General features: G+C 44.4%; 1 protein-coding gene and 1 pseudogene across 1 annotated transcript in view; both read right to left on the reverse strand.

Annotated features, from left to right (window-relative positions):
• Positions 1 to 24,245, reverse strand: part of LOC126133935 (Down syndrome cell adhesion molecule-like protein Dscam2) — a 367,718-nt gene extending 343,473 nt beyond the window's left edge. Inside the window, exons 1-3 of the mRNA XM_049915191.1 lie at positions 24,229 to 24,245; positions 23,511 to 23,712; positions 9,887 to 10,118 (exon numbers count right to left, since the gene is read on the reverse strand). Coding sequence (XP_049771148.1) covers positions 9,887 to 10,118; positions 23,511 to 23,712; positions 24,229 to 24,245 — 451 coding nt within the window. The remainder of the gene's footprint in view (positions 1 to 9,886; positions 10,119 to 23,510; positions 23,713 to 24,228) is intronic.
• On the reverse strand, positions 16,417 to 16,534 carry LOC126100916 (5S ribosomal RNA; annotated as a pseudogene).
• Positions 24,246 to 25,055: the final 810 nt, after the last annotated feature.

The raw sequence follows: 25,055 nt of genomic DNA on the forward strand, positions 1-25,055 counted from the left end.
CGATGAGAGTCGCTTCTGCCTTGGTGCCAATGATGTTCGTATGCGTGTTTGGCGCCGTGCAGGTGAGCGCCACAATCAGGACTGCATACGACCGAGGCACACAGGGCCAACACCCGGCATCATGGTGTGGGGAGCGATCTCCTACACTGGCCGTACACCACTGGTGATCGTCGAGGGGACACTGAATAGTGCACGGTACATCCAAACCGTCATCGAACCCATCGTTCTACCATTCCTAGACCGGCAAGGGAACTTGCTGTTCCAACAGGACAATGCACGTCCGCATGTATCCCGTGCCACCCAACGTGCTCTAGAAGGTGTAAGTCAACTACCCTGGCCAGCAAGATCTCCGGATCTGTCCCCCATTGAGCATGTTTGGGACTGGATGAAGCGTCGTCTCACGCGGTCTGCACGTCCAGCACGAACGCTGGTCCAACTGAGGCGCCAGGTGGAAATGGCATGGCAAGCCGTTCCACAGGACTACATCCAGCATCTCTACGATCGTCTCCATGGGAGAATAGCAGCCTGCATTGCTGCGAAAGGTGGATATACACTGTACTAGTGCCGACATTGTGCATGCTCTGTTGCCTGTGTCTATGTGCCTGTGGTTCTGTCAGTGTGATCATGTGATGTATCTAACCCCAGGAATGTGTCAATAAAGTTTCCCCTTCCTGGAACAATGAATTCACGGTGTTCTTATTTCAATTTCCAGGAGTGTATTTTGGGGCAATTCGTCATTACTAGAGAAAGTGTTCATTGCACAAAAGCGTGTAATCAGAATAATAGCTGGAGCCCATTCAAGATCACCTTCCAGACATTTATTTAAGGAACTCGGGATATTCACAGTGCCTTCGCAATATATATATTCACTTACGAAATTTGTCATTAATAACCCATCCCAATTCAAAAATAACAGTGAAGTCCATAGCTACAACACTAGAAGAAAGGATGATGTTCACTATTCTGGATTAAATCTCACTTTGGCACAGAAAGGGGTGAATTATGCTGCCACAAAAACCTTTGGTCATTTGTCAAATCGTATTAAAAATCTGACAGATAGCCAACCAACATTTAAAAGCAAATTAAAAGAATTTCTGAACGACAACTCCTTCTACTGAGTAGATGAATTCTTAGATATGAAGTAGTAACTGTAAAACAATTAATTAATTTATTTATTATTTTGTGTAAAGAAAACTTAAGCTAAAGTGAGAGGTTCCACATCATTACGAAATGTCGTATTCATGATCTATGGAACAAGGATTAATGTATGTATGTATGACTTTGTCAAACGTTGCCTATAATCTTTTTAAACACATCGTTCGTGCCTGCCTGCAAACCACTGTCAAGGATTCAGTTCATGTCGATCAAAATTGCTTAAGCAATGCTCACATGGCACTGGGATCACACAGGGACGTACTCGCACTAATATCGGCCTGCAAACCTGTCGCGGTTGATTTCGATCACGTATTCGACCGCGTCAATCATAGTTTTCTATGTGCAGTAATGGAACGCATAGGCCTCCCCCAATGTAGTCCTGCTCTTCATTCATGGAGCACGTTCGAAGGTAATGGTGAACGATTATCGACCAGAGTCCTTGGCTATCGAACGTTCCGTGAGGCAAAGACGCCCTTTGTCCGCCACTCTATTTGCAGTAGACCTCGAGCCAGTCCTGTGCAGCCTTTACCGTCACTTGGAAGGGCTCTGTTTATGGACCGTGAGGTTCCAGTGTTGTACATACGACGATGATGTCGTTTTCTTGGCCAGGTCAGGGGATGACGCACAGACAGCGCTACGATGGTTTCAACGGTACAGTACTATGGCGGGCAGTATCATCAATGGCAATTGTTATTTAAATTCGTTACGACATATTGATATTGCCCTCACATGAAGGTGGCGTAGGTCTTACCTCATGTTAGAAACAGAGCGCGTGCACTGCTTCTTGGAACGATGCGCCGACTATGGCTTTCTGAGCAAGTCAACCTGACAGGTACTGTGATCGGCAATGTGGCGCCACATTCGCTGCACACTCCAGCCCCTTTCGGTCATATTCCGCCGTCATTCAGTCACATTAAGACGTTCCTCGTGGGCTATAATAATATGCTGGATGACCTGCATTCTACACAATGGCCCACGACAAAGGACTATTAACGCCAATTGCAAAGACACCAAGACGCTACCCTGCCGCACGATGGAAGAGAGTAAGGCATTCGATCCACCTACCCTTTCTCCCTACGGAAGTTCGGGCTTCTTGGTACGTGATAGTGAATGACAAATGTCCGCAGCTCGTTCTCGCTTCCCGCGCCCGGGTTCCCGGGTTCGATTCCCGGCGGGGTCAGGGATTTTCTCTGCCTCGTGATGACTGGGTGTTGTGTGATGTCCTTAGGTTGGTTAGGTTTAAGTATTTCTAAGTTCTAGGGGACTGATGACCATAGATGTTAAGTCCCACAGTGCTCAGAGCCATTTGAATCATTTTTGAATGACGAATTCGCTAATCGCCAACGACTGCACTCCATTCATCTGGTCGACGCGCCTTCGTGTCCAGTTTTTCGTAGTACCTGATTCTGACGCACATCGGCTGACATATGATACAGCAGCTGCATGTTGGCTGCTCACACAATGAATGTTAGCCCTACTCTAACGACGGACACCCGCGTCGGTTGATTCTGAAGCTCTATTCCACCCGGATGCCGTCTACTTCCCAGCCGACCGGACAAATGCACTCAATTGGATTAAAGTCATGCCGCTGTACTATTTCTTCTGTGACGGTGACGATGATGCGTTAGATTATTGGTCGTTCCTGCTGGAGAAAAACATCGATTTACAATGCTGGGCGACCTACTGGTCCTGTTTTGCCACGTATGTGAGTTTGTCATTCATGGAGCTTCCGGTTAGCTATGGGTTTCCAGGTGCGAGAAGAGAGTGATGACGAAGGTCCATGATTCGAGATCGCTTTCAGCCTGTGTACACAGTGGACAGTACTCCTCATCATACGAGAAGATGACCTGGATAATCTCAGTGCTCAGCTCTTGTAGGGTTTTCTTTGCCGAATTAGTATGGTATTTACTTTGTCATTAACACAAATGATTCAAATGGCTCTGAGCACTATGGGACTTAACATCTGAGGTCATCAGTCCCCTAGAACTTAGAACTACTTAAGCCTAACTAACCTAAGGACATCACACACATTTATGCCCGAGGCAGGATTCGAACCTGCAACCGTTGCGGTAGCGCGGTACCGGACTGAAGCGCCTAGAACCGCTCGGCCACAAGGTCCGGCCATTAACACAAAAACAAATAAATAAATAAAAAGAAGAACTCTTGATATCTTTCCCTTTGACCCCTTTTCCAGTCCCAATGCAGCTGATGTCATTACTTCCTTCCCTTTCCTTTCCTTTCTTCCCCCTCCCCTTCAATTTACATCATACGTATCACAGCTGCGGACACCGCATGGTATCTGTTTTTTCAGACACGACACATTCATATACTTGTTCAAATTGTTGGCGCCATTACACTAGCCGCGGACGAAATATCACATTTAGTCTGTAAATCACCAGACGTATTGTCCACAAGAATCCTACCGTCCTGCGTACTTCAACTTTGGAGTATGTTTCCAGTTGAAGTGCAATTTCACTTGCACACTGAAATGAACCTGTTCATCAGGCTGCAGCTGAACTGCATCTGCAGGAAACTGGGAACATGTACTGTCTTGTGACAATGCTCCACTCTTGTTCGGCAAAGATCTGACGATATGTGTAACTCACTTCCCTAACCTCCTATGTATGTGTGTTTATTGAGAAATAGTTGAAACCAGAAAAGAAAATAATGAATGAAATTCCATCAGGTTGGTGTCCGTACTGCAGATATTATACTTTTTAATAGCTGCCCACCTCCCCTAAAGCAAATCATAAGCCAGATGTCAAACACAGTTTTGTAACCCCAATAGTTTTTGTACTGTGATGAAAACAGTACATAGCACCAAGTTCCATTCAGTCATCTATATTGTAAGGATTTGCAATTTTCACAAGCCACACTGGCTCTAATTGGAAATGTGAGCAACATTGGAAGTTACTGTGCCCTATTCCGATGTAAATTAATTTTCCTATTTAATAATGTATGAAATGTCCGCCCTCGTGGTCTCGCGGTAGCGTTCTCGATTCCCGAGCACAGGGTCCCGGGTTCGATTCCCGGCGGGGTCAGGGATTTTTCCTGCCTCGAGATGACTGGGTGTTGTTGTGTCGTCTTCATCATCATCATTCATCCCCATTACGGTCGGAGGAAGGCAACGGCAAACCGCCTCCATTAGGACCTTGCCTAGTAAGGCGGTGCGGGTCTCCCGCATCGTTCCCCTACGCTCTGTAAAGAAGCATGGGACTTAATTTCCATTTCAATGTATGAAATATTGTGGTAACTACTGCAAGAAATACAGCCAGACTGGTTTCAGTATTTGCAGACATATATGCGAAATCACTCTCCTCCATTGCTCTGTAAGTAACTGTAATGAGAAATACAGTTAATAATTCAATGGGGTGTGAAGTACCTTCCAACATGGACTTCTGATGTCGACGAAATGCAGATGCAGAATCTGCTGCATCGAAATATTCTCTCACACGCGGGTTTTCCGCGCGGGAAACGAGTAACACGCACTCGCGGGGGGTGGTGTGCGGGAGAAATGTGCCATTGTTGCCAATGGCGTGGGCAATGTTACGCCGGGGATTTAGAGCGCGCGTTCCGCCGCGGCTCGGAACACGTCCAGCGTGGCTGTTGTCTTGGTGGTGCGAGGCGTAGTGGAGGGGGTAGACAGGACGCGGTATGGGGTTGGCCGGGGGGGGGGAGGGGAACCACACAGTGGCACAGTGGCCGCGGGGGATTCGTGCCGCACGGCTGCCAACTTTACGGCGGCAGTAACTCGCATTAATAGGGGCGCGGCTCGGTCGCAGTTTTTTTTTAAAAGCACCCTTCTGGCACAAACTCTTCATTACGCACCACATCCTTCCATATATAGACGAGCGCGCAGGCTTTGTTTGGCTCCCATTACAGTGGGAATTGTCGGGGGAGTGTGGTGTGGCCGTTTACATGCAGCTGTGGAGGGGGGTGGAGGGAAGAACGGGAAAAAAGGAAAAGAGAGGAGGACCGATAAACTTCCTGAACGCTGGACCTTTTTTTTATTTTTAGCACAGATTTAATTTTGTAAGCTAGATGGGAGGCATGTTTTAGCTGAGGCAGAAATATTCTGAGGAATATTTCCACAATGGTGCAAGCTTCTTTGTACAATGGCGAGTGTAGCGCAGTAGCAGTTTTGTGCAACCATCGAGCTGTTAGCAAGAAATTGTGTTAGATTTCTTCTCTTTCCTTTTGTTACCATTAAGTTTATATTAAAAATAAATTTCATATCTTTAAACTGCTGAGACGCCTCTTAGAAACAGATAACCATTAGGTAGTCCTGGAGTCAGTGTGGGGTGGTTGAGAGTGGTTCAAATGGTCAAATGGTTCTAAACACTATGGCACTTGACATCTGAGGTCATCAGTCCCCGAGACTTAGAACTACTTAAACTTAACTAACCTAAGGATATCACACACATCCATGCCCGAGGCAGGATTCGAACCTGCGACCGTAGCAGTCGGGCGGTTCCAGACTGAAGCGCCTAGAACCACTCGGTTACAGCGGTCGGCTTTGAGAGTGGTGGGTGGGCAGTGTAACAGGGTCGCGTTTGCACAGAAACGAACTTTTAACATTAGATAAAATATGTTGTTGTTGTGGTCTTCAGTCCTGAGACTGGGTGATGCAGCTCTCCATGCTACCCTATCCTGTGCAGGTTTCTTCATCTTCCAGTATCTACTGCAACCTACATCCTTCTGAATCTGCTTACTGTATTCATCTCGTGGTCTCCCTCTACGATTTTCACCCTCCACGCTGCCCTCCAATGATAAATTTGTGATCCCTTGATGCCTCAGAACACGTCCTACCAACCATACAGTAGAGCTGCATGCCCTCAGGAAAAATTACGGCTGTAGTTTCCCCTTGCTTTCAGCCGTTCGCAGTACCAGCGCAGCAAGGCCGTTTTGGTTATTGTTACAAGGCCAGATCAGTGAATCATCCAGACTGTTGCCCCTGCAACTACTGAAAAGGCTGCTGCCCCTCTTCAGGAACCACACGTTTGTCTGGCCTCTCAACAGATACCCCTCCGTTGTGGTTGCACCTACGGTACGGCCATCTGTATCGCTGAGGCACGCAAGCCTCCCCACCAACGGCAAGGTCCATGGTTCATGGGGAGGAGATAAAATATGGTATGCAGTATTTGCCTCGACAGTTGAAGAATAGGAGGTGTCTATTAAATTTGGGGTTTAATCTGCAGTGGCGCAAGCAAATAACTTTAGATATGAGGGGCCGCAGCTCGTGGTCGTGCGGTAGCGTTCTCGCTTCCCGCGCCCGGGTTCCCGGGTTCGATTCCCGGCGGGGTCAGGGATTTTCTCTGCCTCGTGATGCCTGGGTGTTGTGTGATGTCCTTAGGTTAGTTAGGTTTAAGTATTTCTAAGTTCTAGGGGACTGATGACCATAGCTGTTAAGTCCCATAGTGTTCAGAGCCATTTGAACCATTTTTAGATATGAGACTTGAACTTCCGTGTTACACCATATACTTCTCGTCACTTCCTATGTCGCGCAATTTTTCTGTATTGGCATTGACAATTAGGTTCTTAGCACCATCGAACGATACTTCTAAATCTGCATGAGACTAAGCTGATGAATAAATCTCAGTTTATTGCTGATGCTGTACAGAAATTATAATTAACCAGCGTCACAGACCTGTTACGCTGCACTAGTTAATTTATTTGTATAGTATTTGAGTGCGGTCTCCTTAATTGATCAGGCTTGCTTTACAGAGAGAGTCGTATTATTTTCATGTCTCTGCACCGCAGTGTCAATTTAAGAAATACATGCAGGTAAGATATACACCTCATGATTAGGTGGTTTTATTGCGATGTGTCTTACGATTTCAAAGGACTGCAATGGCAGTTAGAAAGACGACTGCACCGCCCTTCAATAAAGGAATTGTCGCCTCACTCAGTGACTAATGCGACTGAATGTTGTCCCAGTGAAGCTGTTATTACATTGTTCCTAGTACAATGCACAGATCGATCGCTAGAAAAAAAGACTGTCCCATCTTCCGATATATCAAAATTGGTGTTTGGATATTTTATGTGGTCTTCCATTACCGTATTTTCTTATAGGTTTATAATTATATATTATATTTGCATATCTCTAATTAACCTTCTTTTCAACATGAATAAATCATTTTATTGGATGTGTTTCAGTCTTTTCCAGTATACTCTTCACACCTAACCGATTTGGGAAAGTAGACTGTAAATGAACCTTTACGTCCCATGCCTAGTATTTGAATTACTTGCCATGTCTGCCTTCGTAATACTATCTGCATTTTTTTATACACATAGCACCACAATTTTGATCTCCAACAATTAATTTGGGTAGTAACTGCAATCTGCCACATAACATTCTTTTGATATGATTCGTTACTCCATTAAACAGCTTTTACTTCTGCAGACAACTAATTAGATAAAGTGTCAGCAGCAAAAATAACAGTACATGAGATTATACCTGTACGCCCGTGGCTTTTAGAGTGGCAGCCATGTTTATAAACGAGGTGTCCTATTTATCTCAATGATTAATTGCTCTCATTATGAATGAGCGATGAAGTGGCTTTCATGGCAGAGCAGTGGTGCAGCAGTTGCTAGTAAAGGAAAGGGTTGGGGGGAATGATGGATATGGGCACAATTTATGCGAGAGATGGAATCGCCAGTTACGCGAGCATCTGTCGCGGCAAAACGCCGCCAGAATCACACCCGAAAAAGCGCATAGTTGTCTGCACGTCAATCTACATGGCGCTGATATCCTGGAAATATGCTTATAGCACTTATAAACTGTTCTAATCGAAGGTGCAGAGTCACCGTATTTAGTCTCCTGAGGCGTTTTGCCTGTCATAAAGTAATGTTTAATCACCACACGAAATTCTTCTTCGTCCATTTCTTGACAATCACTCGACTTCCTTGATTCACTAGAAAGCCAACCGCAAAGAAATAGACCAATATGGCTAAAGCTTGGTGTGCGTTCTTTCCAAAGATGCTACTAACTAAACATGACATCGGTACGCGCCGGTGGTGCCATCTCTCGGACTTTGCGCGGACTCTTCAAATGCCCCCAGTATGTACTAAGGAGATTAAAGAACTGTAGGCCTGGAAGGATTTGTTGAGAACGATTGATGTTTTCTCCAAGAGACGTATTGACTTAAACATTTGCATAATAGACTAGCCATTAAAATTCCTACACCAAGAATAAATGCAGATGTTAAACGGGTATTCATTGGGCAAATATATTATACTAGAACTGATATGTGATTACATTTTCACGCAATTTGGGTGCATAGATCCTGAGAAATCAGTACCCAGATTAACCACCTCTCTGACCGTAATAACGGCCTTGATACGCCTGGGCGTTGAGTCAAACACAGCTTGGATGGCGTGTACAGGTACAGCTGCCCAGCAGCTTCAACACGATACCACAGTTCATCAAGAGTAGTGACTGGCGTATTGTGACGAGCTAGTTGCTCCGCCACCATTGACCAGACGTTTTCAGTTGGTGAGAGATCTGGAGGATGTGCTGGCCAGGGCAGCAGTCGAACATTTTCTGCGACCAGAAAGGCCCATACAGGACCTGCAACATGCGGTCGTGCATTATCCTGCTGAAATGTTGGGTTTCACAGGGATCGAATGAAGGGTAGAGCCACGGGTCGTAAGACATCTGAAATGTAACGTCCACTGTTCAAAGCGCCGTCAATGCGAACAAGAGGTGACGGAGACGTGTAACCGATGGCACCCCATACCATCACGCCGGGTGATTCGCCAGTATGGCGATGACGAATACAAGCTTCCAATGTGCGTTCACCGCAATGTTGCCAAACACGGATGCGACCATCATGATGCTGTAAACAGAACTTGGATTCATCCGAAAAAATTACGATTTGCCATTCGTGCAGCCAGGTTCGTCGTTGAGTACACCATCTCAGGCGCTCCTGTCTGTGATGCAGCATCAAGGGTAACCGCAGTCACGGTCTCCGAACTGATAGTCCATGCTGCTGCAAACGTCGTCGAACTGTTAGTGCAGATGGTTGTTGTCTTGCAAACGTCCCCATCTGTTGACTCAGGTATCGAGACGTGGCTGCACGATCCGTTACAGCCATGCGGATAAGATGCCCGTCATCTCGACTGCTAGTGATACGAGGCCGTTGGGATCCAGCAAGGCGTTCCGTATTACCCTCCTGAACCCACCGATTCCATATTCTGCTAACAGTCATTGGATCTCGACCAACGCGAGCAGCAATGTCGCGATATGATAAACCACAATCGTGATAGGCTACAATCCGGCGTTTATCAAAGACGGAAACGAGATGGTACGCGTTTCTCCTCCTTACACAAGGCATCACAACAACGTTTCACCAGGCAACGCTGGTCAACTGTTGTGTGTGTATGAGAAATCGGTTGGAAACTTTCCTCGTGTGAGCATGTTGTAGGTGTCGCCACTGGCCCCAACCTTGTGTGAATGCTCTGAAAAGCTAATCATTTGCATATCACAGCATCTTCTTCCTCTGGGTCAAATTTCGCGTCTGTAGCTCGTCATCTTCATGGTGTAGCAATTTTAAAGGCCAGTAGTGTATTTCCATTCCGTAGTACCGTCGCACAAACACCTTGTACGTGCTGCAGTGTAATATGCCAGGTTGGTGTTGTTTCACTATTGAGCCACAGTCTCTGTATCTGAGCTAACCCTAAGCTGTCCGGCACGGTATGGTCTGGCTAGCTGACTGCGCAGCTCGCTTACCTCCGAGCCGGAGTTCCGCGCTGGCCTGGGCGCTGTCTCCGTTGCCCCTGGCGACGCACTGGTAGACACCGCGGTGGGCTCGCGACGCTGCAGCGACATGGAGCACCAGCGGCGACAATAGCCTCGCGCGCCCAGCAGGCAGGGGCTCCGCGTTGTGCAGCCACTCCACGCTGGCCACCGGTGAGCCAGACACTGTGCAGTTGAACGTAGCCGCCTCTCCCGAATTCACCACCTGCAACAGGACCAGCAGTACAAACAATGTGAGATTGGGTGGATCCCGGTCTGAGCAGACTTTGGTCCGACTGACTTGGGGTAAGGCACATAGGGGCTAAGGGATCTGAGGCTAATAGGCTTAGAGTCTACCAGACTTTGGGTTACTGATCCTGGGGGTTAGTTCACTAAATGGTCTTGACGGGTAGTGGTCTTGAAGAATAGCAGCCTTGAAGAGTAGTGGTCTCAGTCACATGCAGACTTGTGCTTGTGGAGCCACCCCCCCCCCCTCCCCTTCCACAAGGGGAAGGGGGGGGGGGGAGTAGCAGAACTGGAAGCTACCAAATTGACGCCATAGTGGCCTTGAGGACTAGTGTGGCCTTGAAGTGTAGTGACATTGAGGAGTAGTGGTCCTGAGTAGTGGTCTTGGTCACTAGAAGACTTGGTGGCACGCTAGGTGAGGGCAAGCAAAATTGAAGGCTAGCTAAGTAGGGGGACTAGCTGAATTGGAGGCTAGGAGAAATGGGAGGCTAGCAGAAATGAGGGGCTAACAGAAATGGCGAGTAAACCGAATTGGGGTGGCTGGTGGACTTGGGGACTGACTTGTCAGCAAAAGTGGGGAAACTGACAGGATTGAGGATAATTTTGTTCGCAGATAGGTACACAGCCTCGATATATTTATCAAATGGTTACATTGTCCATCACAGGCTTCACAATTTTCAAATTTACCTGCTGTTTCCTTTTTTTTTAATCGTTATCAAATAACATCTAAGAAATGTCGCAAAACATGTAACAGGATGTGCCGGAAAGTAATGTCTCCGAATTTTGTATTCAGTTCTCAATATTGTTTGAGGTATTACACATCATGCACATTACTCGGTCGAACTTGCTGCTGCACTGAAACAAGTTGTAACACTCTGCGATTGGAGGGCACCGAATTGTAGCGTATAACATTGTGGTGTGTAACATAACTACATCGGCACGTGAGAAGCCGATTGTTCTAATCGAGTGTCTAACGCATAAGTTTGAGAAACTAGTGAGGAACAACCAATGCTCGAAGAAGTGGGATACGGAAATACTAAAGAATAAAGAGGTACTCTCTGAGTTCTCTGAGGCAATAGATACTGCGATAAGGAGTAGCTCAGCAGGCAATTCAGTTGAAGAGAAATGGACATGTGTAAAAAGTGCAATCACAGATGTCGGGAAGAAGGAAACTGCGAGGAAACCATGGGTAAGAGAAGAAATACTTCAGTTGATAGATGACAAAAGCAAGAACAAAAATCTTCAGGGAAATTCAGGAATGCAGAAATACAAGTCACTTAGAAATGAAATAAACAGGAAGTGCAGGAAAGCTAAGGTGAAATGGCTGCATGAAACGTGAGAAGTCGAAAAAGATATGATTGTGGGAAGGAGTAACTCAGCATGCAGAGAAGTCAAAACAACCTTCGGTGAAATTAAGAAAAAGGAAGACTGGTAATATTAAGAGTACAGGGTTATTACAAATGATTGAAGCGATTTCACAGCTCTACAATAACTTTATTATTTGAGATATTTTCACAATGCTTTGCACACACATACAAAAACTCAAAAAGTTTTTTTAGGCATTCACAGATGTTCGATATGTGCCCCTTTAGTGATTCGGCAATCAAGCCGATAATCAAGTTCCTCCCACACTCGGCGCAGCATGTCCCCATCAGTGAGTTCGAAAGCATCGTTGATGCGAGCTCGCAGTTCTGGCACGTTTCTTGGTAGAGGAGGTTTAAACACTGCATCTTTCACATAACCCCACAGAAAGAAATCGCATGGGGTTAAGTCGGGAGAGCGTGGAGGCCATGACATGAATTGCTGATCATGATCTCCACCACGACCGATCCATCGGTTTTCCAATCTCCTGTTTAAGAAATGCCGAACATCATGATGGAAGTGCGGTGGAGCACCATCCTGTTGAAAGATGAAGTCGGCGCTGTCGGTCTCCAGTTGTGGCATGAGCCAATTTTCCAGCATGTCCAGATACACGTGTCCTGTAACGTTTTTTTCGCAGAAGAAAAGGGGGCTGTAAACTTTAAACCGTGAGATTGCACAAAACACGTTAACTTTTGGTGAATTGCGAATTTGCTGCACGAATGCGTGAGGATTCTCTACCACCCAGATTCGCACATTGTGTCTGTTCACTTCACCATTAAGAAAAAGTGTTGCTTCATCACTGGAAACAAGTTTCGCACTGAACGCATCCTCTTCCATGAGCTGTTGCAACCGCGCCGAAAATTCAAAGCGTTTGACTTTGTCATCGGGTGTCAGGGCTTGTAGCAATTGTAAACGGTAAGGCTTCTGCTTTAGCCTTTTCCGTAAGATTTTCCAAATCGTCGGCTGTGGTACGTTTAGCTCCCTGCTTGCTTTATTCGTCGACTTCCGCGGGCTACGCGTGAAACTTGCCCGCACGCGTTCAACCGTTTCTTCGCTCACTGCAGGCCGACCCGTTGATTTCCCCTTACAGAGGCATCCAGAAGCTTTAAACTGTGCATACCATCGCCGAATGGAGTTAGCAGTTGGTGGATCTTTGTTGAACTTCGTCCTGAAGTGTCGTTGCACTGTTATGACTGACTGGTGTGAGTGCATTTCAAGCACGACATACGATTCTTCGGCTCCTGTCGCCATTTTGTCTCACTGCGCTCTCGATCGCTCTGGCGGCAGAAACCTGAAGTGCGGCTTCAGCCGAGCAAAACTTTATGAGTTTTTCTACGTATCTGTAGTGTGTCGTGACCATATGTCAATGAATGGAGCTACAGTGAATTTATGAAATCGCTTCAATCATTTGTAATAGCCCTGTACAATGGGAATTTCATTGTTAAACGCTGAACAGAGAGTGGATAGGGGGAAGAGTACATTGAACACCTGTATCAGGAACAAGATTTGTCTGATCACGTGATTGAAGAAGAAACAGGAGTTTATATAGAAGAGATAGGGAATCCAGCATCAGCATCAGAATTTAAAAGAGCTTTGGAAGATTTAAGATTGAATCAGGTAGAAGGTTAAAAAAATGGCTCTGAGCACTATGGGACTCAACATGTGAGGTCATCAGTCCACTAGAATTTAGAATTACTTCAACCTAACTAACCTAAGGACATCACACACATCCATGCTCGAGGCAGGATTCGAACCTGCGACCGTAGCGGTCGCGCGGTTCCAGACTGAAGCGCCTAGTACCACTCAGCCACACCGGCCGGCCAGGTAGAAGAGATAGATAATATTGCATCAGAAATTCTAAAATCATTGGGGGAAGTGGCAACAAAACAACTATTTACTTTGGTGTGTGGAACGTATTAGACTGACGATATGCTGTCTGACTTTCGGAAAAACATCGTTCACATTCTTCCGAAGATTGCAAGAGCCGACAAGTGCGAGAATTACCGCAAAATCAGCTAATAGCTCATGCATCCAAGCTGCGGATAAGAATAATATAGGCCCTGTCTTCCTTCGTCTGAGGTCTTCCTTGACACTACCGAGCAGTGTTTTAACTAGAGGCTGGCCAGAGTGGCCGAGCGGTTCTAGGCACTACAGTGTGGAACCGCGCGCCCGCTACGGTCGCAGGTTCGAATCCTGCCTTGGGCATAGATGTGTGTGATTTCTGTAGGTTAGTTAGGTTTAAGTAGTTCTAAGTTATAGGGGATTGATGACCTTAGAAGTTAAGTCCCATAGCGTTCAGAGCCACTTGAACCATTTTTTTTTTTTTTGTAACTAGAAGGCGGAAAATAGTCTTCACTTACTGTTCTTGGAGAATTCGTCCTATCTTTCCGGAGAACGCATCGCAAAGGGGGATAAAAGCAGAGACACCATCTTCCTTTGATTCCTCTTCAGTCACGTCGGTTGTACAGTAGACGTAGGATGTATGCTTCTCCGAATTTGCCACTCCGAGAAACTGACTTTGAACCGTACATATCTTTTTCTTTGTGGAGATTATTGGTGGAAGTTGCTAGGAATCAGCTGAAGGCGTTGTATGAGCTTTTAGATGTGTAAATTCCAGTCCAGTTTTTGGATCTTGGATGTTTTCCTAAAGTACACAGCCTGCCAAAAGAAGTGAAGCACCTAGAAGATGTCGGACGTCAGTGGAACGTCGCTCACATACATACGATTGGTGCGTATGTAATTGATTTGTTGCAATTCTCTATAACAGGTAGAACAGCTGCCAAAGTAAATTAACGTTGTACGTATTTAATGTCGTTACCAGACCTGGAACGGTATATAAAGAGAGTGAACAGCATCAGATGTTTCGTGGTGACTGTGAAGGACACGGAGATGCCACGTCCTCGGTTGAGACTGCGTCATCAGAACCTCACAGAGTTTGAAAGCGGCCTCATTGTGTGTCTCCATTTAGCTGGCTTGTCGAATTGTGGATTGTACAGATTTATGAGGCACTCAAAATGTTCAAATATGTGTGTATTCCTAAGTGACGAAACTGCTGAGGTCATCGGTCCCTAGACTTACGTACTACTTACACTAACTTATGCTAAGAACAACATACACACCCATGCCCGAAGGAGGACTCGAACCTCCGGCGGGATGGGTCGCGCAGTCCGTGACATGGCGCCTGAAACCGCGCGGCCATTCCGCTCAGCTTATGAGGCACTCTTATGAGACAGTGGCCAGGTGTTGGCCTGCATGGGAATGTGTGGACAGTGATACTCATCGTCATGGTTCTGATCAACAAGCTCTGATCACCACAATGAAAGACCGTTGTATCGTGCACCAAGTACATTGTAACACTTTTACATCTCAGCCTGTCATAAGAGAAAAAGCATTGGACACTCTGCAACATTCTGCATCATACCGCGCCAAAGGCAGAGACTAACAGCAGCCAAAGTAAGGAACTATCGTCCCACGCAAAGACTGCAGTTAATAACACAACACAAACGGCTGCGTATGGGGTGGTGTGTCACATCTCGGACCATGCTACACGCTAGCGCTTTTGCACGGTCCATAGAGGATGTTCGCAGGCTGTTGTCAGTCGTTGTGTGTGGAGATGTCAGCAAACGGACATGAGTCAGGCGTCAGCTGCTGGAGAGTATACAATTCTTCTGTCTCCGTACAGTGCTGGTATAAATGGGTTCCTGATGCCCCACATTCAAATCTGTGGTGAACTGCGTCGATCGCCCTGTATGGCTCTGCGTGACGTCTGGTCATCAAAGACTTGTGGCCGTTCTGTGCTGTGGGTTACGCGAGTGGAAACTTCGTCTCTCCAATACTGAAGATCCAACCTTGACATCATTGACCTCAAAAACACAATTTTTGGGGTAATTTACGATACGGTATGACCAATGTGTCTTGCACAGTCGATCGACTCACGTTTAACTCGCGACGTGCTCTCATGATCACTGCAATCCTGTCTGTAACAGACTGCTCTGATATGTATCTCTAACCGCGCCTTTCGGTGCATATAGCAACGACAGTGGGGGTCATTCACGGCTGATCGTCAAATGGGACAACTCTGCCTGTGGTTTCTGACCACTCAGTCGCGTCTCGCCTGGTAGATGTGGGGTCGCCACAGCGTAAGGCATGTCTCACATGACGCTCGAGAAAACACGTGTTGAACACTTTGAGTACCAGTGGTTTGTATCTGAAACCACCATTTTTAAATAGCGTTGCCTTTACCACGAAACCACCAGTGCTGCTGCAGGAGATGAAATTATGCTTTTTTTTAGTGGCCATTTTGAGGAGATAATTGACAGTGAAAGTAAATATATCTAAAGTTACGGTAACCTAAATTTGAATTCGTACTAAAGCTTTTATGAGTCGTTACGAAATGAAACCACTGGGGCAGTATGTAGTTTTGATGCAAAATTTATTAAATTTGAGGCCTATTTTCGCTTGTTATGTAGGACTATCATTTGTTTTAGACATTATATATTAATCGATGTTTCGGGATTTGGGATAGCATCTAGGAAAAATTGGAATTTGCTTTCAAATGTATCACATAAAATAATGGGTATTTGAAAACTGTATGTTCCAGTGGCTCCAAAGTGAAACCAGCTGCGTAAAACAATTAATTGTTAACATGATATCAACTTCTTATTGTATTCATTGCTTACTATTATAATAAAGGTTAAAAAACTAAACTCCTGCCGCACAGGTCATGAAGGCTCAAAGGTACCGACCAGCCGCCGTGTCATCCTCAGCCCACATGCGTCCACTGGATGCGGTTATGGAGGGACATGTGGTCAGCACACCGCCCTCCCGGCCGTATGTCAGTTTCCGAGACAGGAGCCGCTACTTCTCAAGTCAAGGAGCTCCTCAGTTTGCCTCACAAGGGCTGAGTGCACCCAGCGTGCCAACAGCGTTCGGCAGATCAGATGGTTACCCATCCAAGTGCTAGCCCAGTCCGACAGCGCTTGACTTCGGTGGTCTGACGGGAACCGGTGTTACCACTGCGGCAAGGCCATTGACAATAACGGTTAAGTTTGTGAAAACTTTTAAAATTTTATCCCAAATTGAAATCAACTTCTTAAAACAACCGATTGGTTACTTTTTGCCAACTTCTTCTTGTAATCGTTGCTTAATGTAACAATAAAGGCAAATTTATTACAAAACATTTTAAAATTTTTAATACGGAGGGTCAGTGGTACAGAACTGAGCTGCTGCGCAGAAGAGGCGAGTTTCATGCCGTAGACCACTTTTATTGGTACTGGAGCTTTGTTTGTTTGGCGGGGGGGGGGGGGGGGAGGCGAGCAATAATTAGTCTTCCGTGCTTCTGTTGGTTGGATGTGGAACGCTACGAATTCATGTACTGTGCCAACCACTTCATTTCAGAATAGCACTTGATCCCTACGTCCTCAATTATTTGTTGGATGTTATTCAGCCTCTGTCTTCCTCTACAGTTTTCTCCCTCTGCAGCTTCCTCAAGTACGAAGGAAATATTACTTGATGCCTTAAGACATGTTCTACCATCCTGTCCCTTCTTTTGTCAATGTTCCCAATATGTTCCCTTTCTCGCCGATCTACCGGTCTACCAGTCAACCTAATTTCAACAGCAGTCTATAGCACCACATACGAAACGCTTTAATTGTTTTCTTTTCCGGTTTTCCAACTGTACACGATGCACTTCCATACAAACATGAGCTCCAAGTGTAGGCCGGCCGCTGTGGCCGAGGGGTCCTAGGCGCTTCAGTCCGGAACAGCGCTGCTGCTACGCTCGCAGATTCGAATCCTCCCTGGGGAATGGATGTGTGTGATGTCCTTAGTTAGATTTAAGTAGTTCTAAGTCTAGGGGACTGATGGCCTCAGATGTTAAGTCCCATAATGCTTAGAATCATTTGAACCATTTTCCAAATGTACATTCTGATAAATATCGTTCTCAACTTAGGATCTATGCTTGATACTAGCACATTTCTTTTGACTAGGAATGCCCACTTTGGTTGTGCTAGTCTATTCTTTATGTCCTCCTCACTTCGTCCACCAGATAGCAGAATTTCTTCAGTTTGTTTCGTGGTTCCCATTTTGGATGTTATGTTCGTTGCTAATCTTTTGTCTGCTACTAGTCATTATTTTCGTTTTCCTCTGCTTTGATCTCAATCCATAGTGTGTCCATAATAGGCTCGTCATTCCAGTCAACACGTTCTATAATTCTTTTACACTTTCACTGATGATAACAATGTCATCAGCGAATCTTATCCTTGATATGCTTTCAGCCTCAATTTTAATTTCGCTCTTGAACCTTTTATTATTTCCGTTATTGCTTCTTCGATGTATAGACTGAAATGTAGGGGCGAGAAGCTACATCCCCGTTTTACTCCTTTTTTTAAAGAATAGTACAATATCCTTGGTCTTCCAGTCTTATTATTGCCTCCTGATTCTTGTACTTATTGTGTATTATGTGTCTTTCTATATAACTTACACCACAGCTTATGAGAATGGCTAACATCTTGTACAATTTTTCATTGCCGAACGGCTTTTTTAGGTCGACAGATCCTATGCGACAGATCGTATGAACGTGTCTTTATTTCTCTTAAGGCTTAATTACCTTTCCTAAAGCTAAACTATTCGACACGTAACAGATCCTAAAGTTTCTTTATTCTTCTGTTGTATATTATTCTTGTCAGCAACTTGGATGCATGAGGTGCTAAACTGATTGTAGATATGTTCTCGCATTTATCGGCCCTTGCTATCTCCCAGATTATGTGTATTATACTTTTCCGATAGTCTGATGCTATGTCTACAACCTCAAAGTTTTTACAAATAAACTTGAATACTCGTTTGGTTGCCACATTTCCTAACGATTTTAGAAATTTCAAAGGAATGTTCCTGTGTCCTCTGCCTTATTTGAACCCACATCTTCCAAAGCTCTGTGAAATTATGACTGTAATACTGGATCCTCTAAGCCATAGGTGTCCATCACACTGCCTGAAGCCCAAAGCAAATACCAATGCGACTCATGTGGTCAGCAATTCTCACACAATCTAGAAAAAAGAAGATTCCATAATATTCCGTTTTCGTGACGTTATGAAGGTACTGGAACCTCATATATAAAATGTCAAAATAATTCCAGCTTGCATTTTTAGAAGAGAGAATCATAAATCAATAAATTTTAAATTAGTTTATTAAGTCTGTGTCTCCGACCGTTCTCTTGCCCTCTTTTTTTTTAATGCTCAGCGGTTTTTGTTAGTGTTAAGAATTTTATGTGCCGCCCAGTGTGGTCCACGTAAGCTAAGAAGTTGGACACCCCTGCGATTTGTCTTACATATCGACTGCCATTTCTTTTTCTGTCAGGTCATCAGATAGTTATTGCCCCTCGCAATACGTGCAGAATGTTGCACGTATATAAATGGCTGAAGTCCAACACCTCAAGAAGGGTGGCCAATACAAATGGCTGGCATGTCATAAGGTAGATCAGCATGTGGCAACTGTGTTACACATACTGCTAGATAGTAAGATACATAACTATTTTTTTATATTTTTTGTGCAGTGTGTCCATAACATGCCTCTCTCATTTAAAAAAAATCATAACTTTGTAAACAATTAGAGACTGAGAATCTTAGCTTGTTGTAAAACGTTTCACAGTTCTCGGAGGTTTTTCTCTTTTTCTTTTGTTGCAGAGTTAAATGCTACTGCGTGAAAATGGAGACAAACCAGGAGGTGGTGCAGTGTGTCATTTGGTATGCTGGATCTAAATCTTTGATAACAGTACTTGCGTATTATCAGCGCCAGTATGGTGTGCTCCACCGGCAAGTTGCATTCAACGCAGACCCCAGAAGTTGTTTTGTCGTACATCGCGCGCGCTGCAGGAATCAAGGACATTTGTCCATAAAGGCCGGCCGCTGTGGACGAGCGGTTCTAGGCGCTTCAGTCCGGAACCGCACTGCTGTTACGGTGGCAGGTTCGAATCCTGCCTCGGGCATGGATGTGTGTGATGTCCTTAGGTTAGTTAGGTTTAAGTAGTTCTAAGTTCTTGAGGACTGATGACCTCAGATGTTAAGTCCCATAGTGTTTAGAGCCATTTGAACCATTTGTCCATAAAGTGTTATACGCGATTACATCTCTTCGCGTGTGAAGTGCAAATGGTCCAAGCAGTACAGCCGGATGACCGTCTTTTGCGGAATGCTTTCGCATGTTCTCTGCTGACCGTCATAAATGTTGACAGTGACTACCTGAGAAAGTGCCTGTTTTCAGATGAAGCAAGGTTTCACATTTGAGCGAGAGGGATAGTGCAGAGGTTAGCACAATGGACACGCATTCGGAAGGACGACACGTCCGGCCATCCTAGTCTAGGTTTTCCGTGATTTCCTTAAATCTCTTAAGGCAAATGCCGCTATGGCGCCTTCGAAAGGGCATAGCTGCATTCCTTCTTCATCCTTCCATAATCCGAGCTTGTGCTCCGTCTTCAGTGATCTCACTGTCGGCGGGACGTAAAGGATTAATCGCATCCCCCTAAAGATTGTACATTTCTGGACATGTGAATCGACGCAACATTAGGATTAAGGGGGTCCGAAAACGCACAAAACACACCTCATGAATACATCCCTGGTAGCCCGAAGCTTAATGTTTGGTACGCCCTAATACGCAATAAGGTGACAGGTCTATTTTTCTTCGCAGAGAAAATCATAACGGCAAATGCTCAGAACGCACACGCTCGAAGAATTCCTGCTTCCAGAGATCGATGAGCTGCAGCCATCAATTATGTTCCAACATAATGGTGCACTCCCACATTGGAATATGAAAGTGTGGGATGTGGTGAATGGTACATTTCCCGAGAGGTGGACGCGTCGCGATAGTACCATCGCATGATTTCCCGTTCTCCTGCCATTAGATTTCTTTTTGCTTGGATACGTCAAGGATCACGTGTACGTATAGAAGTCAATGATACTGCTAAACTTCTGGCACGATCAATGTATCAATCAGAACTGCTGGTGCTGCAACGTTGAGCTGTAAATGTGTAGAACTCGTATTCGCCTTGATGTTCTACGAGCGACGAGTGGAGCACACACTGAAATTCTGGCATAACAGAAAAAAAAACTTTGAGAGCTGCTTAATGCTTGACAACATCTCACGGTGTGTTACCTGTAACGAGCTTAGCGCCTGTTGCTTCGTTCGTGTAGACTGTTTGGTCTGCGCAGATTTTTCATTTTTAAAATTTTTCTTTAATCGAATTTTTATGTTGTTCACAAATTGCAACGTCTTATAAACTTTTCACGCTAATAAGGCTGCAGAAGTATGGTCTTTTCCGAAGATACTTATGAACTTATGACCAAAAAGCAATTCTGATAGGTGGAGTCTAAGGCGTTTGTCAGTCATGGCCTTTTTCGTCCTTGTGGCGATATTTCCATTGCAACTTTCATCCCCTAACATATATTCTTTCTATCTAACCAAGAAGTGAGATACCAGTTTTTAAAGATTTAACTTTAAGAATATTTTGATACAACGAAATATTTTCTTAAAACTATTCTTCCCCTTAGGGCTTATATCTAACCAAGAAGTGAGATACCAGTTTTTAAAGATTTAACTTTAAGAATATTTTAATACAACGAAATATTTTCTTAAAACTATTCATCCCCTTACGGTTTGAATTTCCAAAAACAAAGAAACACATATGTTTTTTAAAATTTCTAAGAGAGAAGCCAAATACAAATTTTCATAGATATAGACCTGAAAATGCTTTCATAATGAAATAATTTCATAAAACTTTTTGTCCCCTATTTCTTACGTGGCTGGACTTCCGAAAAGACTGAAACAGGTATTTTTTCATTTGTAACTGAGAAGCCAAGTGCCAATTTTCATAGCTGTAGCTTTAAAAATGCTATAGTACGTCTTTAATAGTGATTTAGTTTCAAAGCAATTTTCACGCACTTTTTTACCCCCTTACTAGTTGCTTTCCAAAAGTGCTGAAACACGTTTTTTTCGTTCTTATTGAGAAACCAAATACCAATTTTCGTACTTCTACCTTCAAAATTGCCTTTATAGGGATAGACTTTCAAAAAGCATTTCATCCCGTATTTCATCCACTTAGGAGTGAAATATCGAATAATCCCTTCTTAAAAGATGCCTACAGTATAAAATCCACACCCTCTCCAAATTTCAACTTTCTATCCTTAGCGATTTGGGCTGGACGATGACGAGTCAGTGAATCAGTCTGCCCGTATTTCACCCTCATAGGGGTTGAATTTCCACAAATAGTGTAACACGTACTTTTTTATTTCCAACGGAGAAGCCACATACCAATTTTTATAGACTTATCTTTAAAAATACTTTCTTAATTAAATATTTTACTCCCTTAGGGGCTAAATTTCCAAAAACAATGAAATGCATATTTTTTTTATTTCTAACGGAGACGCCAGATACAAATTTTCATAGATTTAGCTTTGAAAGTGTATTTATAATAAAATATTTCATAGAACATTCATTCCTTATTTCACCTCATTAGTACCTGAATTTCCAAGAACCGACATATCAGATACTAGCTTTCGTAGATGAAGCTTTAAAAATACTTCAATAAGTCTTTAATAATGATTTTTTTAAAAGAACTTTCATCCACTATCTCACCCATCAGGATTAAATTCCCAAAAACTCAGAAACACGTATTTCTTTATTCTTGACCGAGAAATCAAATACCAATTTTCGTAGGCCTAACTTCAAAATTCCCTTAATAGCGTCACATTTTGAAAAAAAATCTTTTATTCCCTATTTCTCCCCCTTTTGTCTTGAAAGGAGGATATAAGATGAACATCAACAAAAGCAAAACGAGGATAATGGAATGTAGTCGAATTAAATCGGGCGATGCTGAGGGAATTAGATTAGGAAATGAGATGCTTAAAGTAGCCCGCATCTGGTGGTCGTGCGGTAGCGTTCTCGCTTCCCACGCCAGGGTTCGATTCCCGGCGGGGTCAGGGATTTTCTCTGCCTCGTGATGGCTGGGTGTTGTGTGCTGTCCTTAGGTTAGTTAGGTTTAAGTAGTTCTAAGTTCTAGGGGACTGATGACCATAGCTGTTAAGTCCCATAGTGCTCAGAGCCATTTGAACCATTTCAGACGCTTAAAGTAGTAAATGAGTTTTTATTTGGGGAGCAAAATAACTGATGATGGTCGAAGTAGAGAGGATATAAAATGTAGACTGGCAATGGCAAGGAAAGCGTTTCCGAAGAAGAGAAATTTGTTAACATCGAGTATAGATTTAAGTGTCAGGAAGTCGTTTCTGAAAGTATTTGTATGGAGTGTAGCCATGTATGGAAGTGAAACGTGGACGATAAATAGTTTGGACAAGAAGAGAATAGAAGCTTTCGAAATGTGGTGCTACAGAAGAATGCTGAAGATTAGATGGGTAGACCACATAACTAATGAGAAGGTACTGAATAGAATTGGGGAGAAGAGAAATTTGTGCCACAACTCGACTAGGAGAAGAGATCGCTTGGTAGGACATGTTCTGAGGCATCAAGGTATCACCAGTATAGTATTGGAGGGCGGTGTGGAGGGTAAAAGTCGTAGAGGGAGACCAAGAGATGAATACACTAAACAGATTCAGAAGGATGTAGGTTGCGGTAGGTACTGGGAGATGAAGAAGCTTGTACAGGATAGAGTATCATGGAGAGCAGCATCAAACCAGTCTCTGGACTTAAGACCACAACAACAAACAACGGATGGAATTTCGAAAAATCCCTTTTTAAACGACGTCTACTGTAAGAGATCAAAACTACTGCAAAGTTCAAGTTTCTATCCTTAGTGGTCTGGAATGGGCGATGATGAATTAGTAAGTCAGTCGGGACAACGCCTTTTAAGTTATGAGTTTTTCTTTTTTAAATGATAGCGGGACTTGAATGACGCCCCGTATATGAGTGTGGATTTGCTTCATTATGTATGGCCTGGAAGCAATAAATAACTGGTAACGTTGTTACCTGTTGGTGTTAACGCCGCAATACGGGAGTATGATGAGGTCCTCACCAGCAGGTGTGGTGTGACGTGTACGGTGAGCGGTGCGGTGACCTGCAGCGAGGCGTGCACCCGCTGCTCACCGAAGGCGTTGTTTACTCGACACTCCCACCTTCCCGCGTCCTCCTGCCGCGCCCCCAGGATGTGCAGCGCCTCCTGCGAGGCCCACACGCGCCCGGAAGAAGCCACCGGCGTCCCGGACTCGTGCCACCACCTGTAACATCGAGGGGCCCATGTGACGCTACGACTTACGTTACACCTACACCAGGGCCAGCCAAACGCTGCACAGTGTGCAGACGTGCGGAAGTGCTGCACACGTGTGCACGTGTGCGACAGCGACATCTGTTATTAGACATGTGTCCTAAATGAAGGCGGCGGCTCCACTTCCCTGTTCATGAGGTACAAGCAAGAGCGCAACATACCCAGTCCCGTTTGCTCCTAGTAACCGTAACCTTAACAGAGACGTACTGAGAAATGGCAGGTACTGTGAAAAAGAAAAGGGCAGGAGATCTATGTTCTCAGTCGTTTAAAAATGACTGGGAACTGCAATTCTTTTTTGTAGCCGTTGTTGAAAACTCACATTGTTTGCTATGCCGCCGAATAATAGGCGGCCAGCGTAAATTTTCAAATGAAAGACACTACAATACATATCGCAAAGACGAGTGTAGTCTACTCAACAGTGAAGAACGGCAAGCAAAATTAAATGTCCTTAAGAAAATGGATGAGACACATCGCCTCAATTATCATTTCTCATGACCAGTGATAAACGTGTCTGGATTTATTCCTTTCATAATTAAAAACTGTTGTTTACTAACTGCATTATTGCCTCATTCTGCTCCATGTTACATTGTTATCAGTAAAGTTGGTCATTAAACCGATTGTTCCAATGTATACTTACATTTTTTTTTTAATGTGTGAAGGGCTACGCTCAGCTGAAGTCGATAAAACATAACATTCATCTAACTGTCGGTTATTATGCAGATTTCAGACGGAACTGATGAAAGATACAGCAATAATGGTATTGAAATAACAGGTGATCATCGAGAGGTCTGCGGCTATCATTCTGTTCAGAGGTCAGTGAGACAGAAATTATGTGGGCGTAACTTAGGGCACCGAGAATTAGTTATAGGAAACCTTGCATTAGTTTAATGTTATTTGAAATCATGAATAAGGTTCGTTGGAAGTAGCTAAGTGCTTTCTTTCTTAAATACTAGGTCAAAAACATTACGCCTATTTACGTGCCATCAGTCAAGCTGCCTTAATAAATACCCACGGTTGTTAACTGTATTACTTGTCTTACTGGGTTATATTGTTAACATAAAAGTAGACGTCGCAATGAGTAGACTGTGACAGTATTTTAAATGTTTAATACGCGAAATACCTTCCCATGGTTGGCTTGCAAGCTGTGGAAAGAGCACTAAAATGCGCCGGTACAGTGTGTCCCAGCAAGTGGATAAAGCGACATCTGTGCGTAGGAACATGCACTACATGAACGCTGACAGCTGCGGCGTGCACGCTGTGGCCCGGAAGTTGCACATGTGCAGGAGCACCGCACGC

Source organism: Schistocerca cancellata, chromosome 1 (genome assembly GCF_023864275.1).
Source record: "Schistocerca cancellata isolate TAMUIC-IGC-003103 chromosome 1, iqSchCanc2.1, whole genome shotgun sequence".
NCBI classification, from domain to species: Eukaryota; Metazoa; Arthropoda; class Insecta; order Orthoptera; family Acrididae; genus Schistocerca; species Schistocerca cancellata.